Source organism: Lates calcarifer, linkage group LG19 (genome assembly GCF_001640805.2).
Source record: "Lates calcarifer isolate ASB-BC8 linkage group LG19, TLL_Latcal_v3, whole genome shotgun sequence".
Taxonomy (NCBI): Eukaryota; Metazoa; Chordata; class Actinopteri; family Centropomidae; genus Lates; species Lates calcarifer.
The window spans coordinates 10,842,359-10,864,635 of record NC_066851.1 but is presented as its reverse complement, the minus strand read 5'-3'; the positions used below and the strand labels follow the sequence as shown (position 1 = coordinate 10,864,635).

The 22,277-nt window shown below is 37.2% G+C and overlaps 4 protein-coding genes across 4 annotated transcripts; all 4 read right to left on the bottom strand.

The window, feature by feature from the left end:
- Nucleotides 1–29: 29 nt before the first annotated feature.
- Nucleotides 30–3,841, bottom strand: LOC108892505 (CD209 antigen). The gene is made up of 8 exons (XM_051078052.1): nucleotides 3,659–3,841; nucleotides 3,242–3,358; nucleotides 2,094–2,330; nucleotides 1,833–1,999; nucleotides 1,493–1,635; nucleotides 1,149–1,287; nucleotides 611–703; nucleotides 30–507 (listed from the first exon to the last, which is right to left on the bottom strand). Exons 1-8 carry the CDS (start codon nucleotides 3,774–3,776, stop codon nucleotides 379–381), a joined length of 1,143 nt encoding a protein of 380 aa, XP_050934009.1. The 5' UTR covers nucleotides 3,777–3,841; the 3' UTR covers nucleotides 30–378.
- Nucleotides 3,842–4,247: 406 nt separating this feature from the next.
- Nucleotides 4,248–18,176, bottom strand: LOC108892423 (uncharacterized). The gene is made up of 13 exons (XM_051078347.1): nucleotides 18,029–18,176; nucleotides 17,422–17,517; nucleotides 16,648–16,914; nucleotides 16,383–16,549; nucleotides 16,170–16,297; nucleotides 15,899–16,047; nucleotides 13,040–13,262; nucleotides 10,585–10,694; nucleotides 10,233–10,340; nucleotides 9,864–10,124; nucleotides 9,592–9,755; nucleotides 9,385–9,515; nucleotides 4,248–5,039 (listed from the first exon to the last, which is right to left on the bottom strand). Exons 1-13 carry the CDS (start codon nucleotides 18,102–18,104, stop codon nucleotides 4,889–4,891), a joined length of 2,031 nt encoding a protein of 676 aa, XP_050934304.1. The 5' UTR covers nucleotides 18,105–18,176; the 3' UTR covers nucleotides 4,248–4,888.
- On the bottom strand, nucleotides 11,603–14,145 carry LOC108892502 (CD209 antigen-like protein B). The gene is made up of 6 exons (XM_018690084.2): nucleotides 13,914–14,145; nucleotides 13,718–13,801; nucleotides 12,996–13,262; nucleotides 12,734–12,900; nucleotides 11,987–12,123; nucleotides 11,603–11,842 (listed from the first exon to the last, which is right to left on the bottom strand). The coding sequence occupies exons 1-6, from the start codon at nucleotides 14,119–14,121 to the stop codon at nucleotides 11,689–11,691; spliced, it is 1,017 nt and encodes a 338-aa protein (XP_018545600.1). The 5' UTR covers nucleotides 14,122–14,145; the 3' UTR covers nucleotides 11,603–11,688.
- Nucleotides 18,177–18,748: 572 nt separating the features above from the next.
- LOC108892503 (CD209 antigen-like protein B) lies at nucleotides 18,749–21,664 on the bottom strand. The gene is made up of 6 exons (XM_018690085.2): nucleotides 21,496–21,664; nucleotides 20,403–20,498; nucleotides 19,675–19,941; nucleotides 19,407–19,573; nucleotides 19,194–19,321; nucleotides 18,749–19,086 (listed from the first exon to the last, which is right to left on the bottom strand). Exons 1-6 carry the CDS (start codon nucleotides 21,557–21,559, stop codon nucleotides 18,933–18,935), a joined length of 876 nt encoding a protein of 291 aa, XP_018545601.1. The 5' UTR covers nucleotides 21,560–21,664; the 3' UTR covers nucleotides 18,749–18,932.
- Between the last annotated feature and the right edge of the window lie 613 nt (nucleotides 21,665–22,277).

Here is a 22,277-nt window from a genome sequence, read left to right as displayed (position 1 = left end):
AATGATGAGGAAATTAACAAATGAGTAAATACACTACATTGCCAGTTTATTAGGTATATGTATAACATAGTTTAACAGTGTGTCTACCATTAGAGACTGTGGTGCATTTTTCAGATTTGAATTTGGACATGATTGGCTTTGTTACAATATGTGGGTACATTTGATCCACAAGCTGTTTATACCCACAGAATCCCTGGTCACTGCTAGTGCTCTGCTTTTCATGTGATTTCTTCACATGACGATGACAGCCATTTGGAAATTTGGGAACCAGACTTCCAAGCTTCAGTGATTAAGTTAACACTAAGTGGTTTTTACAGTGTAACAACCAATGATAAAAGGTAACCCAAATGCAGAACAGACTCCAGGGTCCAAGGTTTATTACAAAAATCTTAAAGGGGAAGGTGGTGATGAAAAGGGTGGTGGATTAGGCAGCAGGCATGGCTGGGGTGAAGACCGACTGGTGTATAGAGTGTGGCTGGAGAGACAGGCAGGCAGATAAGAGGAGACCTGAAGCACAGGAGAAACAGGATTAGTTCAGAGAAAAAGCCAGTGACATAAGAAATCCAAAGCAAAATAAAAAGCACAGTTTAGCAGAAGTGTAAATACCCACTGAATAATGGAACGAACAAAGTCCAGGGTTTAAAAATTGCAGGGCCGGTTCAGTAACACGGAGCAGCTGAGCTGATGAAGTTCTCTGGAGTGGCTGTGGTGCACCATACCCACAGACACACAGAACACAAACACAGACACACAGGAAATACAAGGAAATGGAGAAAAAACCCACAGCCATGGCCGAGACCATGACATGTAATTTATGTAATGATTAATGTCCGTGACATCTGCAGGCTCTGCATGATATATACCACACATTAAGTATCACATGATTTGCAGGGATATACAATTTACGTGAAGATGTGTATTTTCCTGATAAACTGGTAAATTAGTGTATAGATCTGTATACTAGTAGTAATACATGTGTACATAGTTAGAGTAAAGATTTTATTTATTACAGTATAAATATTGTCAATAAAGAGAACAATTCAGAAAATGTGTAAAGGTTTTTAAGGTGGAGTTAATTCATCAAACAATGAAACTAGAACTAAATGTTCACTTTTTTATAAAGGTTTTTAGAAGTTAGTTTAACTCACAGACCTTGGTGCCATTTCACAAATCCATCTCAGGTCATGATGGCATGCAATATCATCCCAGGCCATGTAGGGCTTGCCGTGATACGTAGCTACACAATCCTCAAAACCGTAGTTGATGGGTGCTCCATTTTTCCAGTACCTGAGAGAATTTACTGTGTTGAGCCATAATGTCTGCTCTGAAGTTTAAGATTTAAGGAAAGGATTAATTACTTGTTCATTTTGAAGAGGCCTGTTACAAATGGATGATGAGCATGTAAATGTGTTATCACAACCATTTGACAAGTCCCACAATGACAGTATGTAAGTCCATTTTTGTAGTATGTTGTATGTTAGTAGTATGTTACCCCTCAGTCAGCTCTGTTTCATCCGGCCACTTCCAGTTCCCTTCCTCTTTTTGATCTGATAGTCCAATCCAGAAGCCAGTATCTTCTTCTTCCGAAAACAGTGAGGGGTCATAGTAAGTATTTATCATTTCACTTACTGCCAGCTGACAGCACCGGAAATGCGCATGCACACACACAGACACACAGACACACAAACATATATTAACTTACTTTGTAGTGTCCCATGTAACACAGAATTACTACATACTAAAATATAAAGTGTTATAAAAGAGAACTTCAAACATGGAAATGCAGGTTATGACCAGCAATATCAATGCACTGACTAAATGATGAGTCTTACATGCTTCTCTCGGGTGTCTATCTTTGCCAAATCGCCTCCTAGCCTCTGACAGAACCATCTGGCTCTACTCCATGATCTGAGTGAAATTTCTTGAGAGAGAGCAAAGAAGTAACATGCTGAGTTCATGAAAGTCCATCCGGGTAAACAGCCTTGTCTGCAGCCCTCCTCTAAAAATGGAAACGTGATGTGTTATTTGTGTTACAATAATTCTGACTTTAATACTTTGATTGCACAAACAACAAGTTAAAAAATAGTTCTTACCCATCATTGGTATGTGGTAATTCAACACTGCAATTTGCTTTTGAATTTTGTTAGTCAGTTCTTCATAGTCTTTGCTTCTTCTAATCTGATGTTCAATCTCATACTTGGTGCGTTGGCGCTCACTGATTTTTCTTGCCATCTGCTTCCTGACCTCTTCCTTGCTTTGGGTTGTAGTGTTATAAGTAGCCTGCAGTTTGGCCAGCTCACTGTTGATGTCTGTTATTGTGAGTTTGCTGTCTGTAAGTGATGAAGACATAGTTTTACTGCAGTTGAGTAGTCTGCTGAAGCATTATAAACATCTGTTTACCCTCTTTTTAAACCCATGTACACCTGTACAGTATAAATTAACAAGTCAAAAGTGATCACAGGAGTAGTAGCAAAAAAAAAAAACCCTTAACTGAAAAACCTTTATATAATAACATTATTGGTGCACACAAACATTTATAACAGTTTTGTAAATCATCCCTCTTCCCTCTGATCTTTTTTTACTCTTGATGCCAGTCAAGGATTCAGTTTTCATGTACAACTACAAAAAATGTAATTTACAGTATTTAAAAAAAACCCTGTGTATATAATCCTGCCAAGGTGTCATACAGCATTAGCTCACAGCATGGTGCTGCTGAGCTGTAAAAGAGATGTGTGAAGTCCCTTGTTTCAGACTGCTGACACCAAATTACAGACTGTTCCCACCAACACATATAAAATAGTTTTACATCTTTATGAACATTTCAGTGGTATATTTTGTAATTTCTTGCTTAAAATAAGCTGTAACTAAGTAGAATTTATCAGTTGATAAGCGCTGATATGGCAGACACAGAGCAACATTAGCATTCAGCTGTGTATTTACTTAATGGATTTAAGTGGCATATTAATTCTCCACTTAGCTATGTTTTGGTCTCCATCAACTCCTGAGGCTGAAGGGAGCTACAGAGTCAGGTGATAATTCTGTGAGGGTTAAATGTTATATGAATGTTCAATAGCTGCGCCTCTTCTTTTGACTTTAGTTACTTGAAGATCAACTTTTAACCTGTCAAATCTTAGTGTAAATGTTATAAATTGAGGATGTAATATCACCTCATAACGAATGATCACCACAATATTTTTAGAACATTGAAAGCTTAATGCTTCATGGGTTAACAGTGACTTACAATAGACTCCCAGGCCAATGTCAACAGCTAGAAGAACGACAGCGAGCACTGCCAGGCTCACTGCAAGAACTCTATAATGATTCAGACTGGATTCAGCTCTCACCATGGACATGGACACTACACAGACAAGTGCTGGATCAATATACAGACAGGTGATAAAGGTGAAGGAATAACTAAAATAATTTAGTGGAGGTGTTGATAACAGTCTGCTAAGACAGCTTATGTTAGTTATTGAAGATAATCAATGATTGAAATATACAAAGCATGCACTTCATAACTTGCAGGAGGATACATATTAAGAATCACACAGAAATGAGCACAGTAATGTGTTTCCAGGGCTGTAGAATACGCACCAATGAAGATGTTAAACATATTCATGTTGATGTACCCAGTCATTAATTCACTTTTTCACTGTACCTTGCTGCTTTTCTTGATTTGAGTAGAGCAAGTGCTCATCTGTGCTGAAGTCCTCTTGACAAATCAATTTGTTAGTTGCGCCATCAAAAGTGCCACCTGAATTTTCTTTGTCCTCCATTGTGGCTGAGATGAGAGCAGTCTGAGCAGTCTGAGCAGTCTTTCCCAGAGAGATTATTTGTCAGGACATTGCCCCGTGTGTAGGTGAGTACCATTACAAACAGAAAATCAGTTCATTTGTTAAATATTTACAGGAAGTCATTTTCTAATCACTTAAACAAAATCATTTCTAATTTACACAGTTTATAAGACATGATTCTTGTCACTTTTTCTTTCATTTATTCAGGTATGATTTATTTCATTCAACATACATAAATCACCAGGATTAACTCATCAGTCAGCTCAGGACTTGATACATTAATTGTATAAATAGATCAAATACTCTTTAAAGGTCCTGAAAATCTTTCACTAGATATTTTCTGTATTTGTTTTTCAAGCTCTGCTCAGACCATCACTAGTGCTCCTGGTAGATTAATCCTGGGAACAGTGAGTAAGCATGCCTGATAGTTTGCAGCAACATAAAGACTGCATGTCTCAGCAAACAAAATAGACCTTTATTTGCATATTTGTATAGTATTTCCACACATGACTTAATATATTATTGTCAAGTCAATAACACTTTTCTATTTCACTTACATATACATTATACGTTTTTATTCTTCACAATTATTCACAATGGAATAGATACTAGAAGGCTAAAAGGTTGGCAGGTTGGTCAATCATGGGAATCGACAAGAGCATTAGTTTTGTACATATATACTTAATTACCAGTTTATTAGGTATATGTATAACTTAGTTAAACAGAATGTGTTTCCCTAGTAGAGACAGTGGTGTATCTGTGGTACATTTTCACATTTGAATTCAGGATGTGAAAAGGCCAAGATGGTGGCCATTTGGGAATTGCCAGAACCAAATGACATAGCTCCAGCGACATCTGAACAACAACAACAACATCTCACTGCTAAATGACGCTCCAAACACTGCTCTTAATGATTTATACCACACATCAAGCTTTTGGTAGTCTCAACAAAAATTGACATGACAATAAAAGAACAATTCAGAGGATGTGTAAAAGTCTCTAATATGGATGTAATTCTTCATTGAAAATATCAAACTAAAAATAAATGTTTTTAAAACACTTTAAACCTTTTTTAAAAGTTTTTAAAAACTACTCTAAGGTGTTGACTTTGGTACCATTTCGCAAATCCATTTCAGGTTATAATTGCATGGAGCATCATTCCAGGCCTTGAAGGGGTTGCTTCTGGGATATATAGCTGCACAGTCCTCATTATCCTGGTTGTTGGGCTCACCATCATTCCAGTACCTGAAACAAATGATGGGTTATTTTGTTGAACCATAATTTCTGCACTGACACTTAAGATTTAAAGAAATTATTCATTACTTATTTTTAAGAGTCATATCACAAACAGATGATGAGTGTGTAAATGTGCTATCACAACTATTTGCAACACTGACAAGTCCTACAATGACAATGTGTAAGTCAATTTTTGTAGTGTGTGTACATGTTTGTTACCCTTCAGTCAGTCTTCTTCCATCCAGCCATCTCCAAGTCCCTTCCTCATCTGTATCTCTCAGCCCAATCCAGAAGCCACTCTGAGATATGGCTTTCGAGGAGTCATGATAACTATTTATCAAGTTACTTAATGCCAGCTGACAGCACCAGAAATATACACACACACACACAAACACACACACACACATATTAATTTATTTTGTCATGTCTCATGCAACACAGACCTGTTTTACTGCTCAAAAATAAAATATGAAGTGTTATAAAGGAGAACTTCAAACATGGAAATGCAGGTTATGTCCAGAAATATCAATGCACTGATTAAATGTTGAGTCTTACATGTTTGTCCAGGCTGTCTACCACTGCCAAGTCGCTTCCTTTACTCTCACAAAACCTTCTGGCTTCAGACCATGATCTCCTTGAAAAAGCCTCAGAGAAAGTGAGGAAGTAACATGCTGAGTTCATGAAAGTCCATCCAGGGAGACAGTGTCTGCAGCCCTCCTCTGAAAATGGAAAACGTGATGTGTTGTTCATGTTACAATAATCATATATTTAGTATTTTGATTACAACAAACCACAAATTTGAAAAACGGCTCTCACTAATCATTGGTAAGTGGGATCTCAACGTTGCAATTTCCATTTGCATTTTGTCATTCTGCTTTTCGAAGTCTTTGCATCTTTTGGTCTGATATTCAAGCTCCCACTTAGTACGTTGGTGCTCAATCATTTCTCCTGCCAACTGCCTCTTGGCTTCATCCCTGCGTTGGACTGCAGTATTGTAAGTAGCCTGCAGTTTGGCCAACTCACTGTTGATGTCCGTTATTGATAGTTTGCCATCTGTTAAGTGATGAAGACATAGTTTTACTGGAGTTGAGTAGTCAGCTGAAGTTTTTCCAAAGCATTTTAAACATATTTTTAAACAGCTTTTCAGCACATGTACACCTGTACCTACCTGCTAACAATATATATTAAAAAGTCAAAAATGATCACAACTGAAAAACATTTATAAAATAACATTGTTGGCGCACACAGACATTTATAACAAGTACGTAAAGACATTTAACCATCATCAGACTTCAGTTAAAAGACATGCTACATAGGCTGAGCAACATATTTTACATTACACACAGTCATTGTTAAAGATATTACTCATAGCAGCTTTAACATAAACCACATTTAGTATTGTATCAATTTTCAAGATGAACTTTTAACCTGTCAAATCTTAGTGTAAATGTTATAAATTGAGGATGTAATATCACCTCATAACTAATGATCACCACAATATTTTTAGAACATTGAAAGCTTAATGCTTCATGGGTTAACAGTGACTTACAATAGACTCCCAGGCCAATGTCAACAGCTAGAAGAACGACAGCGAGCACTGCCAGGCTCACTGCAAGAACTCTATAATGATTCAGACTGGATTCAGCTCTCACCATGGACATGGACACTACACAGACAAGTGCTGGATCAATATACAGACAGGTGATAAAGGTGAAGGAATAACTAAAATAATTTAGTGGAGGTGTTGATAACAGTCTGCTAAGACAGCTTATGTTAGTTATTGAAGATAATCAATGATTGAAATATACAAAGCATGCACTTCATAACTTGCAGGAGGATACATATTAAGAATCACACAGAAATGAGCACAGTAATGTGTTTCCAGGGCTGTAGAATACGCACCAATGAAGATGTTAAACATATTCATGTTGATGTACCCAGTCATTAATTCACTTTCACATTCACTGTACCTTGCTGCTGCTCTTTGTTTGAGTAGAGAAAGTGCTCATCTGTGCTGAAGTCCTCTTGACAAATCAGTTTGTTATATGTCCTATCAAAAGCGCCACCTGAATTTTCTTTGTCCTCCATTGTGGCTGAAATGAGAGCAGTCTGACGTGATTGTCCCAGAGAGATTATTTGTCAGGACATTGCCCCGTGTGTAGGTGAGTACCATTACAAACAGAAAATCAAGTTCATTTGTTAAATATTTACAGAGAGTGTAGGTAATATGAAAAGCTGTGTCATTTTCTGATCAGGTAAACAAAATCATTTCTAATTTACTCAGTTTATAAGACATGATTCTTTAAGGTCACTTCTTGTTTAGTTTAGTCAGGTATGATTTATTTCTCATGATTCTTAGGAAATCCTTGCAACAGCAGGATGTGAATAGACCAAGATGGCAGCCATTTGGGAATTTCAAGAATCAAACTGCTTAGCTCCAGTGTTAACACTAAGTTAAGTCCCCCTGACAAATCAGTTCGTTATATGTCCTATCAGAGGTGCCACCTGAATTTTCTTTGTCCTCCACCGTGGCTGAGATGAAGATGAGTTGAAAGTCTGCCTTACCTAAAGCAGTTTTATTTGTCTTCAGATTTGTCCTTTCTGTCTGTAGAGTCTCTTTTCCGAAAAGGCCAAATGCCCATCTGTGCTGAAATGTTGAGAGGTCCTTTCAACATTTCCTCCACATGTTCTGACTCTGATTGTGAGTCTTCCATTACACTAGTGAAAGTAGCACCTATTGATCTGTTTGTCTCCTGTTTATACCAGTGAGGAATCATGTGTGTGTTTGAACCCTGGCCTTTGTGAGTCTGGATTATAGCAGGTAAAATATCCCTCATACAGCTTTGTGACCATCTTAAGCTTCAGTTTAAATAATATTTTAAATGTGGTACTGCTGGTAGAACTGTAATACAGCTCGGTTTTGTGTTCAAATGTAAAATACACTTGAACTGCTGACACTGTTGACCTGTTACACCACTCAAAGTTCTGAGAGGCTGATTCACATTTATGAACTTCAGAATTCATAACAGAGAGGAACAACTCAGATTTGCCTGTTTGTCTTGTCAGGTTTGCTGACTTTTTACAGCTGGCTATTTGAGAAACTTGACCTCTCTTACAGGAATAGTTTGACATTGTTAAGCTTATTTGCTTTCTTGCTATCAATTAGATGAGAGGACTGATAACACTGTTGTGTCTATACGGTTAATGTCCCAGCTAGCAGCTAGTTAGCTTAGCTTAGCACAAAGATTAGAAACAGTAAAGAACAGTTAGCTTGGTACAATAACATGTTAATTAATGAGCCTTAGAGATGCTGGTAGATGGATTTTGTTGCTGTTGGATACAGCCAGACTGTCTGTTTCCCCACTTTCCAGTCTTTATGCTAAGCTAAGCTAACTGGCAGAAGTAGCTTCAGGGGAAGAGCAGCTGGTTGTCAAAGTAGATCTGCGTTGCTTATTGGGTGCTTTCTAGAGCTAAAGATACTGACAAACCATCTCCACTGTACATCAATGCCACTTTCTAATACATCATACTTAAACACAGTTTTATGTTTTAACTAGTGTTTTCTTCATTTAAAAATATTTGGACATCCACAATAAGTCTTTTATATACTTTAACATAATTTGCTTTAAATATTAACTTACCTTTGCAACTGCAGACTTGATGTCCCATTAAAATGGGCTGAACCAGTAAAGTACACACAGCAGTTTATTAAGTCTGAGCTCACAGATACTTGTATATTATTAACACGCACATGAGTACAACATTTATGTAAATGACCAAGGTGCAAGATTATGTTCTTCATTACATAAAATTTCACAATGTCTCAGAAGTCTATAAGGTGGAGTTAACTGTTTATGTAAATGGTTAAATTAGCAAGCAAATGCAGTAAACACTTTTAATTCACAGAGGTTGGTGCTTTCTCACAAATCCATTTCATTGTCTGTCCACATCCAACATCATTCCAAGCCTTGAAGAAGTTTTCTCTGGGATACACAGCTGCGCAGTCCTCATCGTTGACATCATTTGGTTCTCCATCGTTCCAGTACCTGGAGCAAACCATAGCTTAGTCTACAGAGACATATTATTTGCTGTCTCTCAGTCCATATTTTGCATGTTTTTTCCATCCAAATTTAATTAATTTAATAGAGTAAAGTGCTGTCCAAATGGTAAGAGTAAAAGAAAAACAAACAAAAGAAATGTTTGCTGTTGCTTGTGTTTAAGATACAGCAGGTAAAATACAACCCCTCCTTGCTCCAATTAATCATGCAGGAGGATACAATCAACCAGTAGGAACAAAAATTTTAATCTTGGAAATCTTCACTGTATAAATAGAACACAAACACACAAACCTTACCCTTCAACCAGTATTGTTCCATCCAACCATTTCCAAGTCCCTTCCTCATGCAAATCTCTCAGTCCAATCCAGAAGCCATTAATGTTTTTTGAAGCGTCATGATTATTTATCAGGACCCTTACAGTTGCGTTCTAACAGACAAGAAATGTAAACAGAATTTAAAAGAAAGATTTTTTCATAGAAGAAGAAATAACAAACCTAACAAACCTCTTTGTCTTTGTTGTCTATGACTGCAAGATCACCACCGTGCATCTGGCAGAATTCTCTGGCTTTTTGCCAGGTTTTGTATCCAGCACCATCCGAGAAGGGGAAGTAATAACACACTAAGTTCATCAAAAGCCATCCTGCTGGACAGTGTCTGCAGCCATCATCTGTTACCAGAGAAAATAATAGCAAATAACACAATCATATCAAACTATGAAAAAACAAGTATCCTTATATTTTCATATGATGTACAATAATAGTTAAACAAGTCTCACGGATCATTGGTAAGTGGGATCTCAGTGATGCAATGTCCCCTGTAATCTTCTTAATCTGTGCTTCATAGTCACTTGTTCTTTTTGTCTGATGTTCAAGCTCCCAGTTGGTTTGTGTCTGACGACTCATCTCGCTGTCCACCTGTTTCTTGGCGTCCTTCATGGTTTTGATGGCAGTCTTGTAAGTTTCTTGGAGTTTGTTCAACTCATTTTCGATGTGTTCTGTATCATCGATTGTGAGGTGGGTATCTGTGAGTCTATTGTCTGTGAGTGTTGGAGACACAACAGGATATTTTTCACTATTTTCTGATATAACATGAAAGCAATTAATTGTTGAGTCAAGAAAATATTCTTAGACTAGACTAGACTTACAGTGAACCCCCAGGCTGATATCAACTATTAGTAGAACAGCAGCAAATAGTGCCAGGCTCACTACAGCCAGCCTGCCCTGTCTCCCAGGTATCATATTGGACATGGACACTAGACAGAGATAATGAATCAATATCACGAATCCAGAAACTTTATCAAACTGTACCAATATGCTATGAAAATGATACACAATCTAAAAACATTTGTGTGCCCACCAGTAGTTTATATATACTTCATTATATGGGCTTTAATTATGATGAAAAAAAATCTTATTAGTGGTTTGCAACATATTTTATAAGAATCAAACAGAATCCTGCTCAGGAAAGCACACTGTGTAAATTCTAATTTACTATACCTTGTCGCCTGTTTTGGTTAGAGGGTGGGTCGTCGTACAAATCCTCTTGACAAATCAGTGTGTTAAATCCACCATCTGAATTACAACGTGAGTTTTCTCTCCGTTCCATTCTGATTGTTTAGGGCGAGTTCTGGGAGATGACTTGTCAAAGCATTGCTTTGTGTTGACACACACAAGACAGTTGCTGCCAGTGCCAAGCTCATCAACAATAAGGTCATGGTTATCCAATTTCAGTCAAAACTGTGATTTGCAAGAAAAGAGAAGTGAAATTATCTAGGACCAGGATATAACTATACTTCCCATTATGAAATAATTCAAGGAAAACACCCAAGTAGAGGCCTAACAACCGTTTCTTCATTTATCTTTTCTTGAGTCAGGTCAGTGACCAAGGCTGGATTACCATCACAGGCAAAGTGAGCAACTGTCCCAGGTTCACTGTGTGCTAGTTGGCTTGTGGTAATTTGATTAACTGTAATTTTGTATGGAAATATTGGAATATGTTCTACTAAAGTAAAGACACATGATGAGGGCCTTAATGTGGGTTGTATTTTCTTACCCAATCTCGAGGCCCAGTCTTGTAGGGGGTCCCGCTATCAACATCTATCTCATTTCAGTTGATACTTTGATGCACATTCCTAAATTAATTTCTGTTTAATCAAATTACCACTTTGTAAACCTGGTGCTGCAGTATCACATAATCACACAGTCTAATACAGTTTTCACATATTTCATAGTAATAATCCTTAAGACCTTCTTTGTAACAGTGCTGTAGAATGTAATTAAATTCTGTATGTAGAGCCTATCGCATTAATTTCCATAGAACTCATGATTCATTAGTAATTTTGAAAACTTGGTGTGTGTGTGTGTGTGTGTGTTCTGTTTTTATATAACTATATTCTGGTTAAAAGTAACAGCAGAAATAAGTATCATCTCATGCTGATTTACAGGCAGCAGCATGGACTTGGTCATGACTGGTGGAGGATTGAGGTAAAAAAAAAAAAAAAAGCCCACAAACATATCACACATCTCAAAGGTATTTTTATTCAAGACAGTTTCAAACATATGCTCATGTTTTCTGTTTGAGCAGTAGAAGTGTATACAGAGTTAACTTGATGGCATTTCACACATCCAGGATTGTTTATCTGTGTTGCAGTTTGCATCAAACCAGGTTTTCCAGGGATTAGTGGAGCTATAAACTACAACCCCACAGTGCTCTCCATGTTGTCCTAGGTTGTTTGGTTCTCCATCCATCCAGTACCTTAGAGAAATCAAAATCATTCAATCACTCCATTTTGTTTTGGCATGATGATGCGGCATTATTTATTTTCATCAAATTAATGTGGCAAAGTGAAAATATTTCAAAATGAATACAACATTAATGGTAAGATTCTGCAATGGTCACCTTTGCTCCACCTCAGTGACATTATTAATCCAGACCCACGTTCCCTCTGCCACTATGTCAGTGACACCGATCCAGAATCCGTTTTGCCAAAAATTGGAAGAGGTTTTTTTATTTTCGATGGTGTTACTCACAAATTTCTGTGAAAGCAAACAAAAGAGTTGATGTTTTCAAAAGGCTTAATTTCAAGATTCAAATTTTTCAATATTTATTTCAGCTTCATTTTCAGACATGCGACTCAGTGTTGATTTGTCAGTATTTGTCCACCACTTTGGTCCAGACTGAAATATCTGAGCAACTATTAGATGGATTGAATTTTTTTTTTTTTTCATTCATAGTCCCCAGGATGAATCCTTATGATCTTGGTAATCCTGATTTTCCCTGCAGTCTCACCAGCAGGTTGAGCTTTGTGATTTTAAGTAAAATGTTTCAACAACTGTGGGACAATTTGTCTAATACTTTACGTTTATGATCAAATACCTGCAAACCAATGACACTCCCACCAGTGTCAGCTGTACTTTTAGTGTGAAGTGCTAAATAGGCAAATATGACAGACTAACAAGCTAAACAAAGACAGTGAATATGGTAAACATTATACTTTTATTTACTTTACATATATTTAGGCAGCGTCACTGTGAGTACGTTAGCATGCTGATATTAGTATTTAACTCAAGCCAATACTGTGTGCAGACTCTCTCTTGTCAACATATTCTTTACATTCTCTCTCTTCCTTGTTTGTTTACAGCTCACCTGCTCCTCCGGGTTATCGATCACAACCAGGTCAGCTCCACGTCTAACACAGTCTGCTCTGCTGTCTGGCCAGTTCTTTTTCACAGTAGAGGTGCGAGAGTAAGAAAAGAAATAGCAGGTTGAGTTGTGAAGAGTCCATCCAGGGAGGCATCTGCCACAGCTTCCCTCTGGAAGAGACAAAAGATTTCTGGTCTAGCTACTTTTTTAATGTAACAGATTAAATAAACCTGTTTTTATAAACTATAATACAACTCTGTCTCACCCAAAGCTGATATATTAGATTGCAGATTTGTCTTCTCTGCTCGCAGTGCCTCAATCTGCTTCTGATAACCGTCATTGATGGTCCTCTGCTGCTCAATTTTCACCTTTAGCTGTGCATGGTTTTTGAGCGCCCTCTCTAAAGCCTTTGTGGCCTCCTCTTCGGCCTCAATCACATCACTGTGGTTGCTACGGAGATAGCTCAGCTCATTGATGAGCTGTGTTGCAGCTGAGTGAGGAACCTGGAGGGAACCGTCTTTGACTTTGGCACCTGAAGATGTGAAAACACAAAGACAATGAGAACTGCTTCAGATCTGTGTGAAGTGAATCTTCACAGGAGCATGCAAAAATGTTGTAATGTTGTAAAGAAAATGTAGCAATTATGTTGTTTAAATGGTTTTCAAACTTCAGATATCATTTGTATATCATGTCATACTGGGGCCCTCCCATAATGTGTGTTTCATTACCCAGATTATTTATTTATTTATTTATTTATTTTTGAAATAGGCCTCTTCAGAAACCCATATGAAACCTAATGGACAACATGACAATACAATATGATCTAAAATCAAAATATACCACATAATTATGTTGCCATGAACAAAGACAGCATCCTGATATAAATGTAAAATCATCATTAGGCTTAATTTGTTAAGAGTCACTTCAGCTTTGTCATATACAGTGAAAGACCACAGAGGAGGGAAATGAAATTTCTGTCATACTCACATTTAATGCCAAGAACAACAGCAACTATCAGCAGAGTAACGTTCAGCAGTCCCAGGCACAGAATAGCCCGTCGGTTACATCCATCTAATAAATCAAGCAAAATCACAGGTTCATTTGCTTTTGAGAGAAAAGAATGCAGTGAGGAAACCTGGAGAGACACATGAAATGTGTCAGACACTGTTTTTTAAAATCCTACCTCGCCCAAATATTTCATAACGAGAGTAAAAATGTCCAAATGATATTTTCTGCCCATTATCTGTGCACCTCTGTGGATTCTCCATTGCTGTAGGTACAGCCCCCTGATCTGTTGACCTCCTCCTTTTGTATCTGCCAAGAGAATGAACGTGTCTGGATGTGAATCCACCCCTAAATGATAGTTTATCAGTCACTGATGTCAAGTGCATCACACATATTTTCTAAGAAAATCATGGGTCATGTGTTTCAAGACTAGAGGGTTTTGTGTGTCTGAGAGTGGGTGTGTGTGTTTGTATCCTGCACTTCCTCAAAAAGGCAAGAATGTGCAATGATGTGTGTTTGTCATTAACTTGAACTTTCCAACAGAAGATGATGTATCATAAAGCTGTGTCAAGTGTGCTCTTAAAACCACTTTTCAATTCATTCACAGGTCATACAGTAACTTGTAAATATGTGTTTCAGATACCTGCACACATGACTTATCACATAAATGGCACAATTCAAAAATACTAATTTGGGTGAAGTGGCCCTTTAAAACTATTTCTTCTGAATCACATTTTTTCAAGAAAGTGAAGAGCATGACAGGCAGCATGACATATTTTCAGACTCATGTGTCCCTGTTTCCTCTAATACATTCAGTGCTAAATATGCCCCTATATACGGAAGTGTATTGCTGCCACACCAGAAAAAGAAAAACAGATCACTATCAAGTTATAACATTTTAAAAAATTATTGTTATAACAAGACATTTTTCACTTTAAAACAAAATATTTTCTTGTTATATTAAGAGATGCAAACTTATCACTTTATAACTATAATATTAATATTGTTATAATGTTATAATGTGGTAACTGATATTGTTATAACATGGAAAGTTTCATGTTAAAATATGACAATTTACATTATAATAATGTGGACGTGATGGGGCTGTATAAAAGGAAGAATCAGTCCGATCTTCTTGAGGTAGTGTCATTTCTAACTGATCAGCTTGAGTGGCACAGAAGGCACCATGGATACACATTACACCATCTCAGGTGCTTCCAAGTGGGTTGTGGTGTAGCTGATCAATGAGAAATGACTCTACCTCCATAGGGTGGGACTGTTTCTTCCGTCTTCACGACACCATGCATTTTAAAATCCTCCTTAGTGTATGCATACTTATCACAATGTCATCCACCTCCCTCAATACCAGCAAAATCTTGCCATGTCTCAACCTGAGCATGAAGTAGAACTTCATCAAACTGTGTAAATGAGACATTTTCCTCAATTATATATCTCCATACACCGTTTCCTCATTTAATCTTATCAAATTTTAACATGAAACTTTACATGTTATAATTATATCAGTTAATATGTTACAATGTGAAACTTTACTGTTATAACAATATCAGTTACCTCATTATAACAATAACACTTGTCAAAGCGTGATAGTGTGAAGCTTTATTTTTGTTATGATGTGATAAGTTTTGTGGGCATCAAATTCAGAATGTGTGTATATTTCCAAAAAAATATTTTCATCAGTTTGAACATTAAATATGTTTTCTTTTTGCTGTATCCAACTGAATATAGGCTGAAAAGGATTTGCAAATCACGGTTTGTCTGTTTTTATTCACATTTTACACAGTGTCCTAACTTTTTTGGAGTTGGGGTTTGTAGTAAATTTGATTAAAACTACAATTCATTATAGATTAATCCAAAATCACAAGTGTTTTGTGTCTGTATCACATGAGGCTGCTGTCAGTGTTTGTCAGTGTTTCAGCCGCTCATTATTTTACATTGTCAGTCTCACATAAATTATTTATTTGCTAATATAAAACAAGAACAATCTCCTGCCTAGTAGCTACTAGCAGTCCAGTTTCTATGCTATGCTATAATACAGTTTTTCAGATGAAAAATGCCCAGAAACATAACACACATCTTAAAGGTATTTCATGTTTTCAATTCCAAACACATGCCAGTGCTCCAGAAGAATACACAGAGTTTATCTTGATGGCATTTCACACATCCAGTATAACTGATGCTCGTCGCACTTTCCATCATACCGGGTCTTCCATGGATTGGTGTGTCTGTAAACTGTAATGGCGCAGTTCTCTCCCCGGGGTCCATGGTTGTTTGGTTCTCCATCCGCCCAGTACCTAAGTTACATCATCATTCAAAAGTTAACTTTGTTTGGTCATGACAAATAAGTGATGACAGGGCATTGCTTATTTCGCTAATTGTTGTAGCAAAGTGAAAATAATCAATGATAATGCATCACCTTTCCTCCACCTCAGTGACATTATTAATCCAGACCCATGTCCCCTCTGTCTCTATGTCAGTGAGACCGATCCAGTGTCCGGTGGTCCATTCATTATAGCCAATTTTGATGTTGTCACTCACAAATACCTGCATGAGCAAACAAAGCAGTCCACAGTTTTAAAATTCAAATATTCTTTATGTTTTGTCTCCTCATTGTTTGTTTACAGCTCACCTGCTCCTCCTGGTTATCGATCACAACCAGGTCAGCTCCACGTCTAACACAGTCTGCTCTGCTGTCTGGCCAGTTCTTCTTGACAGAAGTAGATTCAGAGTAAGAAAAGAAATAGCAGGTTGAGTTGAAAAGAGGCCATCCAGGGAGGCATCCGCCACAGCTTCCCTCTGGAAGAGACAAAAGATTTCTGGTCATTTTAGGTGATTTTCTATTTTAATAAATGAAATAAAATAAATGTAAAAAACTGGATACAACTCTGTCTCACCCAAAGCTGATATATTAGATTGCAGATTTGTCTTCTCTGCTCGCAGTGCCTCAATCTGCTTCTGATAACCGTCATTGATAGTCCTCTGCTGCTCAATTTTCATCTTTAGTTCTGCATGGTTTTTGACCTCCCTCTCTAACGCCTTCTTGGCCTGTTCTGCAGACTCAATAACATCACTGTGGTTGCTACGGAGATCGTTCAGCTCATTGATGAGCTGTGTTGCAGCTGAGTGAGAAACCTGGTGGGAACCGTCTTTGACTTTGGCACCTGAAGATGTGAAAACACAATTTCACAAAAACAATTGTCCTAAAACTGTGTGTGTGTAGTGATTTAGCCAAAAACCTCTTTTTACTATAACTGACAGTTAATCTGTAAATTGTAACTGTTTTGTTAAATGTGTAAATTTATCTTTTCATGTTTGACTTTGTGTGTGACTTCTCCAGGAACTGGACAGGAACTGCAAGCTAAAAAAAATAGATTAGACCATTTGTAAATCACTGAAAATTACAAAAAGTAGAATAAAAATAGTCCCCGAAAATCTCTGATAAACCCAATGACATTTGACTACCTACATATGAAAATAACCGCATATGAAAATAGTTTGAACAAATGTTCCATATTATTATCTTGTCCTGTACTGATCGTGTCTTGAAACAACTGAAACAACAGCTTCTTCTTTTTTGACTCAAAGAAAAAGTGTCTATTCAGCTAGCTGGTGTAAGTGAAATTATATAAAAGAGGGAAATGAAACTTTTTGCCAATTGTCATACTCACAGTTAATCCCAATAACAACAGCAACTATCAGCAAAACAGCATTCAACAGTCCCAGACACAGTATAATCAGTCGGTTGTTAGGACAAGTGGATCCACCTGTGATTACAGTCCATGAAAATGTGTAAGTCAATAAGGTTAAAGCTTCCAACAAATCACAGAAAATATTTCCCTATTTATCTCCTAGTGTTATCTAGACTTTAGTATAGCACAAACTGAAATGGTAATTAGTTTAATTTTGTTTATATCCATAAATTGAAAAATAAGATCTGAACAACTCTTGACTTGTCACAAACAATACTTTGGTTCCTCAGTATAATGCTCAGATAATCTGAATATTCTGGTCAGTCTGAACTGCTAATTGTACCACTACATACATAGTGATTTCTACATCATAACAAGCTACAGAAATATGACCTTAAAGGTACAATAACTGAGGCCTGGTTGCACATTTGCTATATTCAAAAGGTATCTTCAATAACATTCTAATAATGACAACAATAAATGAATCCAAGTTGCACAAGTAGAAGTAAAAGATGAAGAAAAGGACAATAGCCACACAAAAAAGTAAGAAATTTGTCAGACACTGCAGTAAATTTCACTATCATACCTTGTCCAAATATTCTATAGGCAGCATGTAAATGTTTGTCTGAACTGTCATTTGCTCTTCTCTGTAGATTCTCCATGACTGCAGTATGGAACGCACTGCCCAGTAACTATTTGTCGCCTCTTTTATAACAACAAGAAGCCAACAGGGATTGAATGTGAGTGCTTCTCTCTACAAGCGGGGTTGCCTCACTTACTTTTGACTCATAATTGGACTTGTACAATGTATTTATACAAGTCATGGGGCAATACTTTGACTTGAGTGTATGGAATGAAAGTATAGGAATATTAAATAAAATATAAGAATATGGATTTACAGCAGTATTACTGGACAAAATCTTCCACTCCCAGTTATTATTCATCACTCTTCATTTGTACTGTTCAGTGCAGTGCTGGGTATACACTGCTAAAGGCATTAAGTTTTGCATTAAGTGTACAACAATTTTCAGTCCTGCTACAGTTTGTCAGTCAAACTTTTCTGGAAAGTAAATCCTCCCAGATCAGTTATCATGCAGTCCAATTGTGCCTCCTGCAAGTGAGCATGAAGCTGGTACCCCAAGATGTCATGATGAGGAAGATGTGTTTCTGTTGATGTGCAACATTTTGCTTATACAATTTGTTCCATAATAATTTTACCTGTACTGCCAGTCCTATGTTTTGTTGTTGTTGTTGTTTTCACTTAAATGACTGACCAAACAATAACCTGAAAGATAACCCATAGGAGTGTAGTTATAGCAGAAACCATTCTTTATTAGGTATGTTATTGCATAGCTACAGATGTATTCAGCCTAAAAATCACTTATCATGCTGTAATTACCACAGAAATGATCTCCATTAAAACTTTATTAAAGGTATTTCATGTTTTCAATTCCAAACACATGCCAGCGCTCCAGAAGAATACACAGAGTTTATCTTGATGGCATTTCACACATCCAGTATATCTGATGCTCATCGCACTTTCCATCATACCGGGTCTTCCATGGATTGGTGTGTCTGTAAACTGTAATGGCGCAGTTCTCTCCCCGGGGTCCATGGTTGTTTGGTTCTCCATCCGCCCAGTACCTAAGTTACATCATTTTTAAAAAGTTAACTTTGTTTGGTCATGACAAATAAGTGATGACAGGGCAATTATTGTAGCAAAGTGAAAATAATCAATGATAATGCATCACCTTTCCTCCACCTCAGTGACATTATTAATCCAGACCCATGTCCCCTCTGTCTCTATGTCAGTGAGACCGATCCAGTGTCCGGTGGTCCATTCATTATAGCCAATTTTGATGTTGTCACTCACAAATACCTGCATGAGCAAACAAAGCAGTCCACAGTTTTAAAATTCAAATATTCTTTATGTTTTGTCTCCTCATTGTTTGTTTACAGCTCACCTGCTCCTCCTGGTTATCGATCACAACCAGGTCAGCTCCACGTCTAACACAGTCTGCTCTGCTGTCTGGCCAGTTCTTCTTGACAGAAGTAGATTCAGAGTAAGAAAAGAAATAGCAGGTTGAGTTGTGAAGAGTCCATCCAGGGAGGCATCTGCCACAGCTTCCCTCTGGAAGAGACAAAAGATTTCTGGTCATTTTAGGTGATTTTCTATTTTAATAAATGAAATAAAAAACATTTTTTAAAAACTATAATACAACTCTGTCTCACCAAAAGCTGATATATCAGATTGCAGAAGTGACTTCTCTGCTTGCAGTGCCTCAATGTTCCTCTGATAACCGTCATTGATGGTCCTATGCTGCTTAATTCTCGCCTTTAGTTCTGCATGGTTTTTGACCTCCCTCTCTAACGCCTTCTTGGCCTGTTCTGCAGACTCAATAACATCACTGTGGTTGCTACGGAGATAGTTCAGCTCAATGATGAGCTGTGTTGCAGCTGAGTGAGAAACCTGGTGGGAACTGTCTTTGACTTTGGCACCTGAAGATGTGAAAACACAATTTCAGAAAAACAATTGTCCTAAAACTGTGTGTGTGTAGTGATTTAGCCAAAAACCTCTTTTTACTATAACTGACAGTTAATCTGTAAATTGTAACTGTTTTGTTACAATTACAGGAACTGCAAGAACTGGACAGGAACTGCAAGCTAAAAAAAATAGATTAGACCATTTGTAAATCACTGAAAATTACAAAAAGTAGAATAAAAATAGTCCCCGAAAATCTCTGATAAACCTAATGACATTTGACTACCCGCATATGAAAATAATTTGAACAAATGTTTCCATATTATTATCTTGTCCTGTACTGATCGTGTCTTGAAACAACTGAAACAACAGCTTCTTCTTTTTTTGACTCAAAGAAAAAGTGTTTATTCAGCTAGCTGGTGTAAGTGAAATTATATAAAAGAGGGAAATGAAACTTTTTGCCAATTGTCATACTCACAGTTAATCCCAATAACAACAGCAACTATCAGCAAAACAGCATTCAACAGTCCCAGACACAGTATAATCAGTCGGTTGTTAGGACAAGTGGATCCACCTGTGATTACAGTCCATGAAAATGTAAAAGTCATTAAGGTTAAAGCTTCCAACAAATCACAAATTTTTTGTTTTGTTTTGTTTTGTTTCTTTTTGTGATATCGCAGGAACACCTTGAGTGAATTTATTCAAATCTGGCATAAACATTAACTTGGACTCAAGGATGAAGTTACTAGATTTTGGTAGGTCAAAGGTCATTGTTGATTTGTCAGGAGACGAAACATCTCAGCAACTGTTTGATGGACTGCCACAAAACTTTTTATTCATGGTTCCCAAAGTATGAATCCAAATGACTTTGGTGATCCTCACTTTCCTGTCACCAGCAGGTTGAGCTTTATGGTTTTAAATAAACCAGCAACTGTGGGATAGATGGCCATGAAATTTTGTTCAAATATTCATGTCCCCCCCAGGATGAATCTTAATAATGTTCAATATTCTGTCTTTTCATCTAGTGTCACTACAAGGTCAAAACTGGAAGAAAAACAAGAAAAGTTTTGACTCCGAAATGCACAAAAAAATTTTGAAATAGCCTCTCACGAATTTTAGCTGCACTGGACAGTAGTGTTGCAGTCTCCACTTGTTAGTGTCTCAATCTGCTTCTGAAGGCTGTCACTGAAGGTTTTCTTCTACTCTTTTTGCTGATTTGCTGATTGCTCCTCAGCTCTAACACTTGTTCAGCGTCTTTTTGAGTTTTGATAGCTTCACTCTGAATTATCTAAAGTTGCTTCATGAGCGCTTGTGCTGTTACTTGGTGGAGAGCAGATTCTTCCCTGACTTTGCTACAGTGTACACCAACCTGACCCTACATAATGTTAATAGCAGTTAGGAGCAGAACAGTGTTCAACAGTCCTAAACACACAATAACCAGTGGATATAGTGGATGACACTTGGACCAAACTTTGACCACGCACATAGATCCTGAACAAACAGACACTTTGATATGAGCTTAAAGCGAACAATAGATAATAATGCGCAAAGTTTAGATAACTCAAGCTAACCTTTTCTTCTTGTGTCATGATGTGATAATATTCCATCTGTGTTGTGGTCCTCATCTGAAATCATCTCTGGTCTTCACGTTTTTACTCAGGGATCTCCAAAGCGTGTAACTTTTATCTGTGTGAGACAGCTGCTCTGTCAATATTACAAAACTAACTGTCTGTGTGTGGAGACAGAGTGAGTGAGTAGGTAGTGTGTAAGTAGTGTAGGATTTGTTGGGTCTCTCTCTGTAAATACCTATTTTAAAGAGTATGGTCTAGACCTGTTCTATATGAAAAGTGCCTTGAGATGACTTTTGTTGTGATATGGCGCTATATAAATAAAACTGAATTGAATTGAATTGAATTGTGTACCTGCTACCTGCTCTCTCATTTATGAGATATTTTTTCCTCAAAGTCTTAAAACCTTTGTCACTGTTATTTAAGCTTTTAAGGATATTCATATCTCTGGATATCTCTCTGGTCTTCAGGTTTTTACACAGAAATCTTCAGTGTGTCACTTGTTTGTGCACCAAGGATATTTATCAGCCATTTTATCTGTAGCTGCTCTGTCAATATTACAAAACTGCGCATGTGTGGGTTTCCTTGTGTTCCTGCTGTCCTTTGTCCCATATGTGAAACTGTTTCCTGAAAGTCTTTTAAGTTTTTTGCCACTCTGCTATTTTAGATGCTCTAGTGACCTGCTGTTAGCTAAAGTTATTACTGGTTCACAACCAGTATGTTCAGATGAAATGCCTATCTATGGACTTAATGACAAGTTCATTTGATAAACTTAACACACATGG

Excerpts from the sequence above, each read along its gene's own strand:
- LOC108892505 (XM_051078052.1), bottom strand. The coding sequence starts at position 3,776 with ATGGAGGACAAAGAAAATTCAGGTGGCACTTTTGATGGCGCAACTAAC. Across the intron at positions 3,359-3,658 it reads AAATCAAGAAAAGCAGCAAG|TGTCCATGTCCATGGTGAGA; the intron begins GTACAGTGAAAA and ends TTGTCTGTGTAG. Across the intron at positions 1,636-1,832 it reads TAGACACCCGAGAGAAGCAT|CTGGCAGTAAGTGAAATGAT; the intron begins GTAAGACTCATC and ends CGGTGCTGTCAG.
- LOC108892423 (XM_051078347.1), bottom strand. The coding sequence starts at position 18,104 with ATGGAGAATCTACAGAGAAGAGCAAATGACAGTTCAGACAAACATTTA. Across the intron at positions 16,550-16,647 it reads ATCTAATATATCAGCTTTGG|AGGGAAGCTGTGGCGGATGC; the intron begins GTGAGACAGAGT and ends TGTCTCTTCCAG. Across the intron at positions 13,263-15,898 it reads GATGTGTGAAATGCCATCAA|GTGCCAAAGTCAAAGACGGT; the intron begins GATAAACTCTGT and ends TCACATCTTCAG.
- LOC108892502 (XM_018690084.2), bottom strand. The coding sequence starts at position 14,121 with ATGCACTTGACATCAGTGACTGATAAACTATCATTTAGGGGTGGATTC. Across the intron at positions 13,802-13,913 it reads TTATGAAATATTTGGGCGAG|ATGGATGTAACCGACGGGCT; the intron begins GTAGGATTTTAA and ends TTGATTTATTAG. Across the intron at positions 12,901-12,995 it reads ATCTAATATATCAGCTTTGG|AGGGAAGCTGTGGCAGATGC; the intron begins GTGAGACAGAGT and ends TGTCTCTTCCAG.
- LOC108892503 (XM_018690085.2), bottom strand. The coding sequence starts at position 21,559 with ATGATTTCAGATGAGGACCACAACACAGATGGAATATTATCACATCAT. Across the intron at positions 19,942-20,402 it reads TGTTGTTATTGGGATTAACT|GTGCCAAAGTCAAAGACAGT; the intron begins GTGAGTATGACA and ends TCACATCTTCAG. Across the intron at positions 19,087-19,193 it reads GTCACTGAGGTGGAGGAAAG|GTACTGGGCGGATGGAGAAC; the intron begins GTGATGCATTAT and ends GATGTAACTTAG.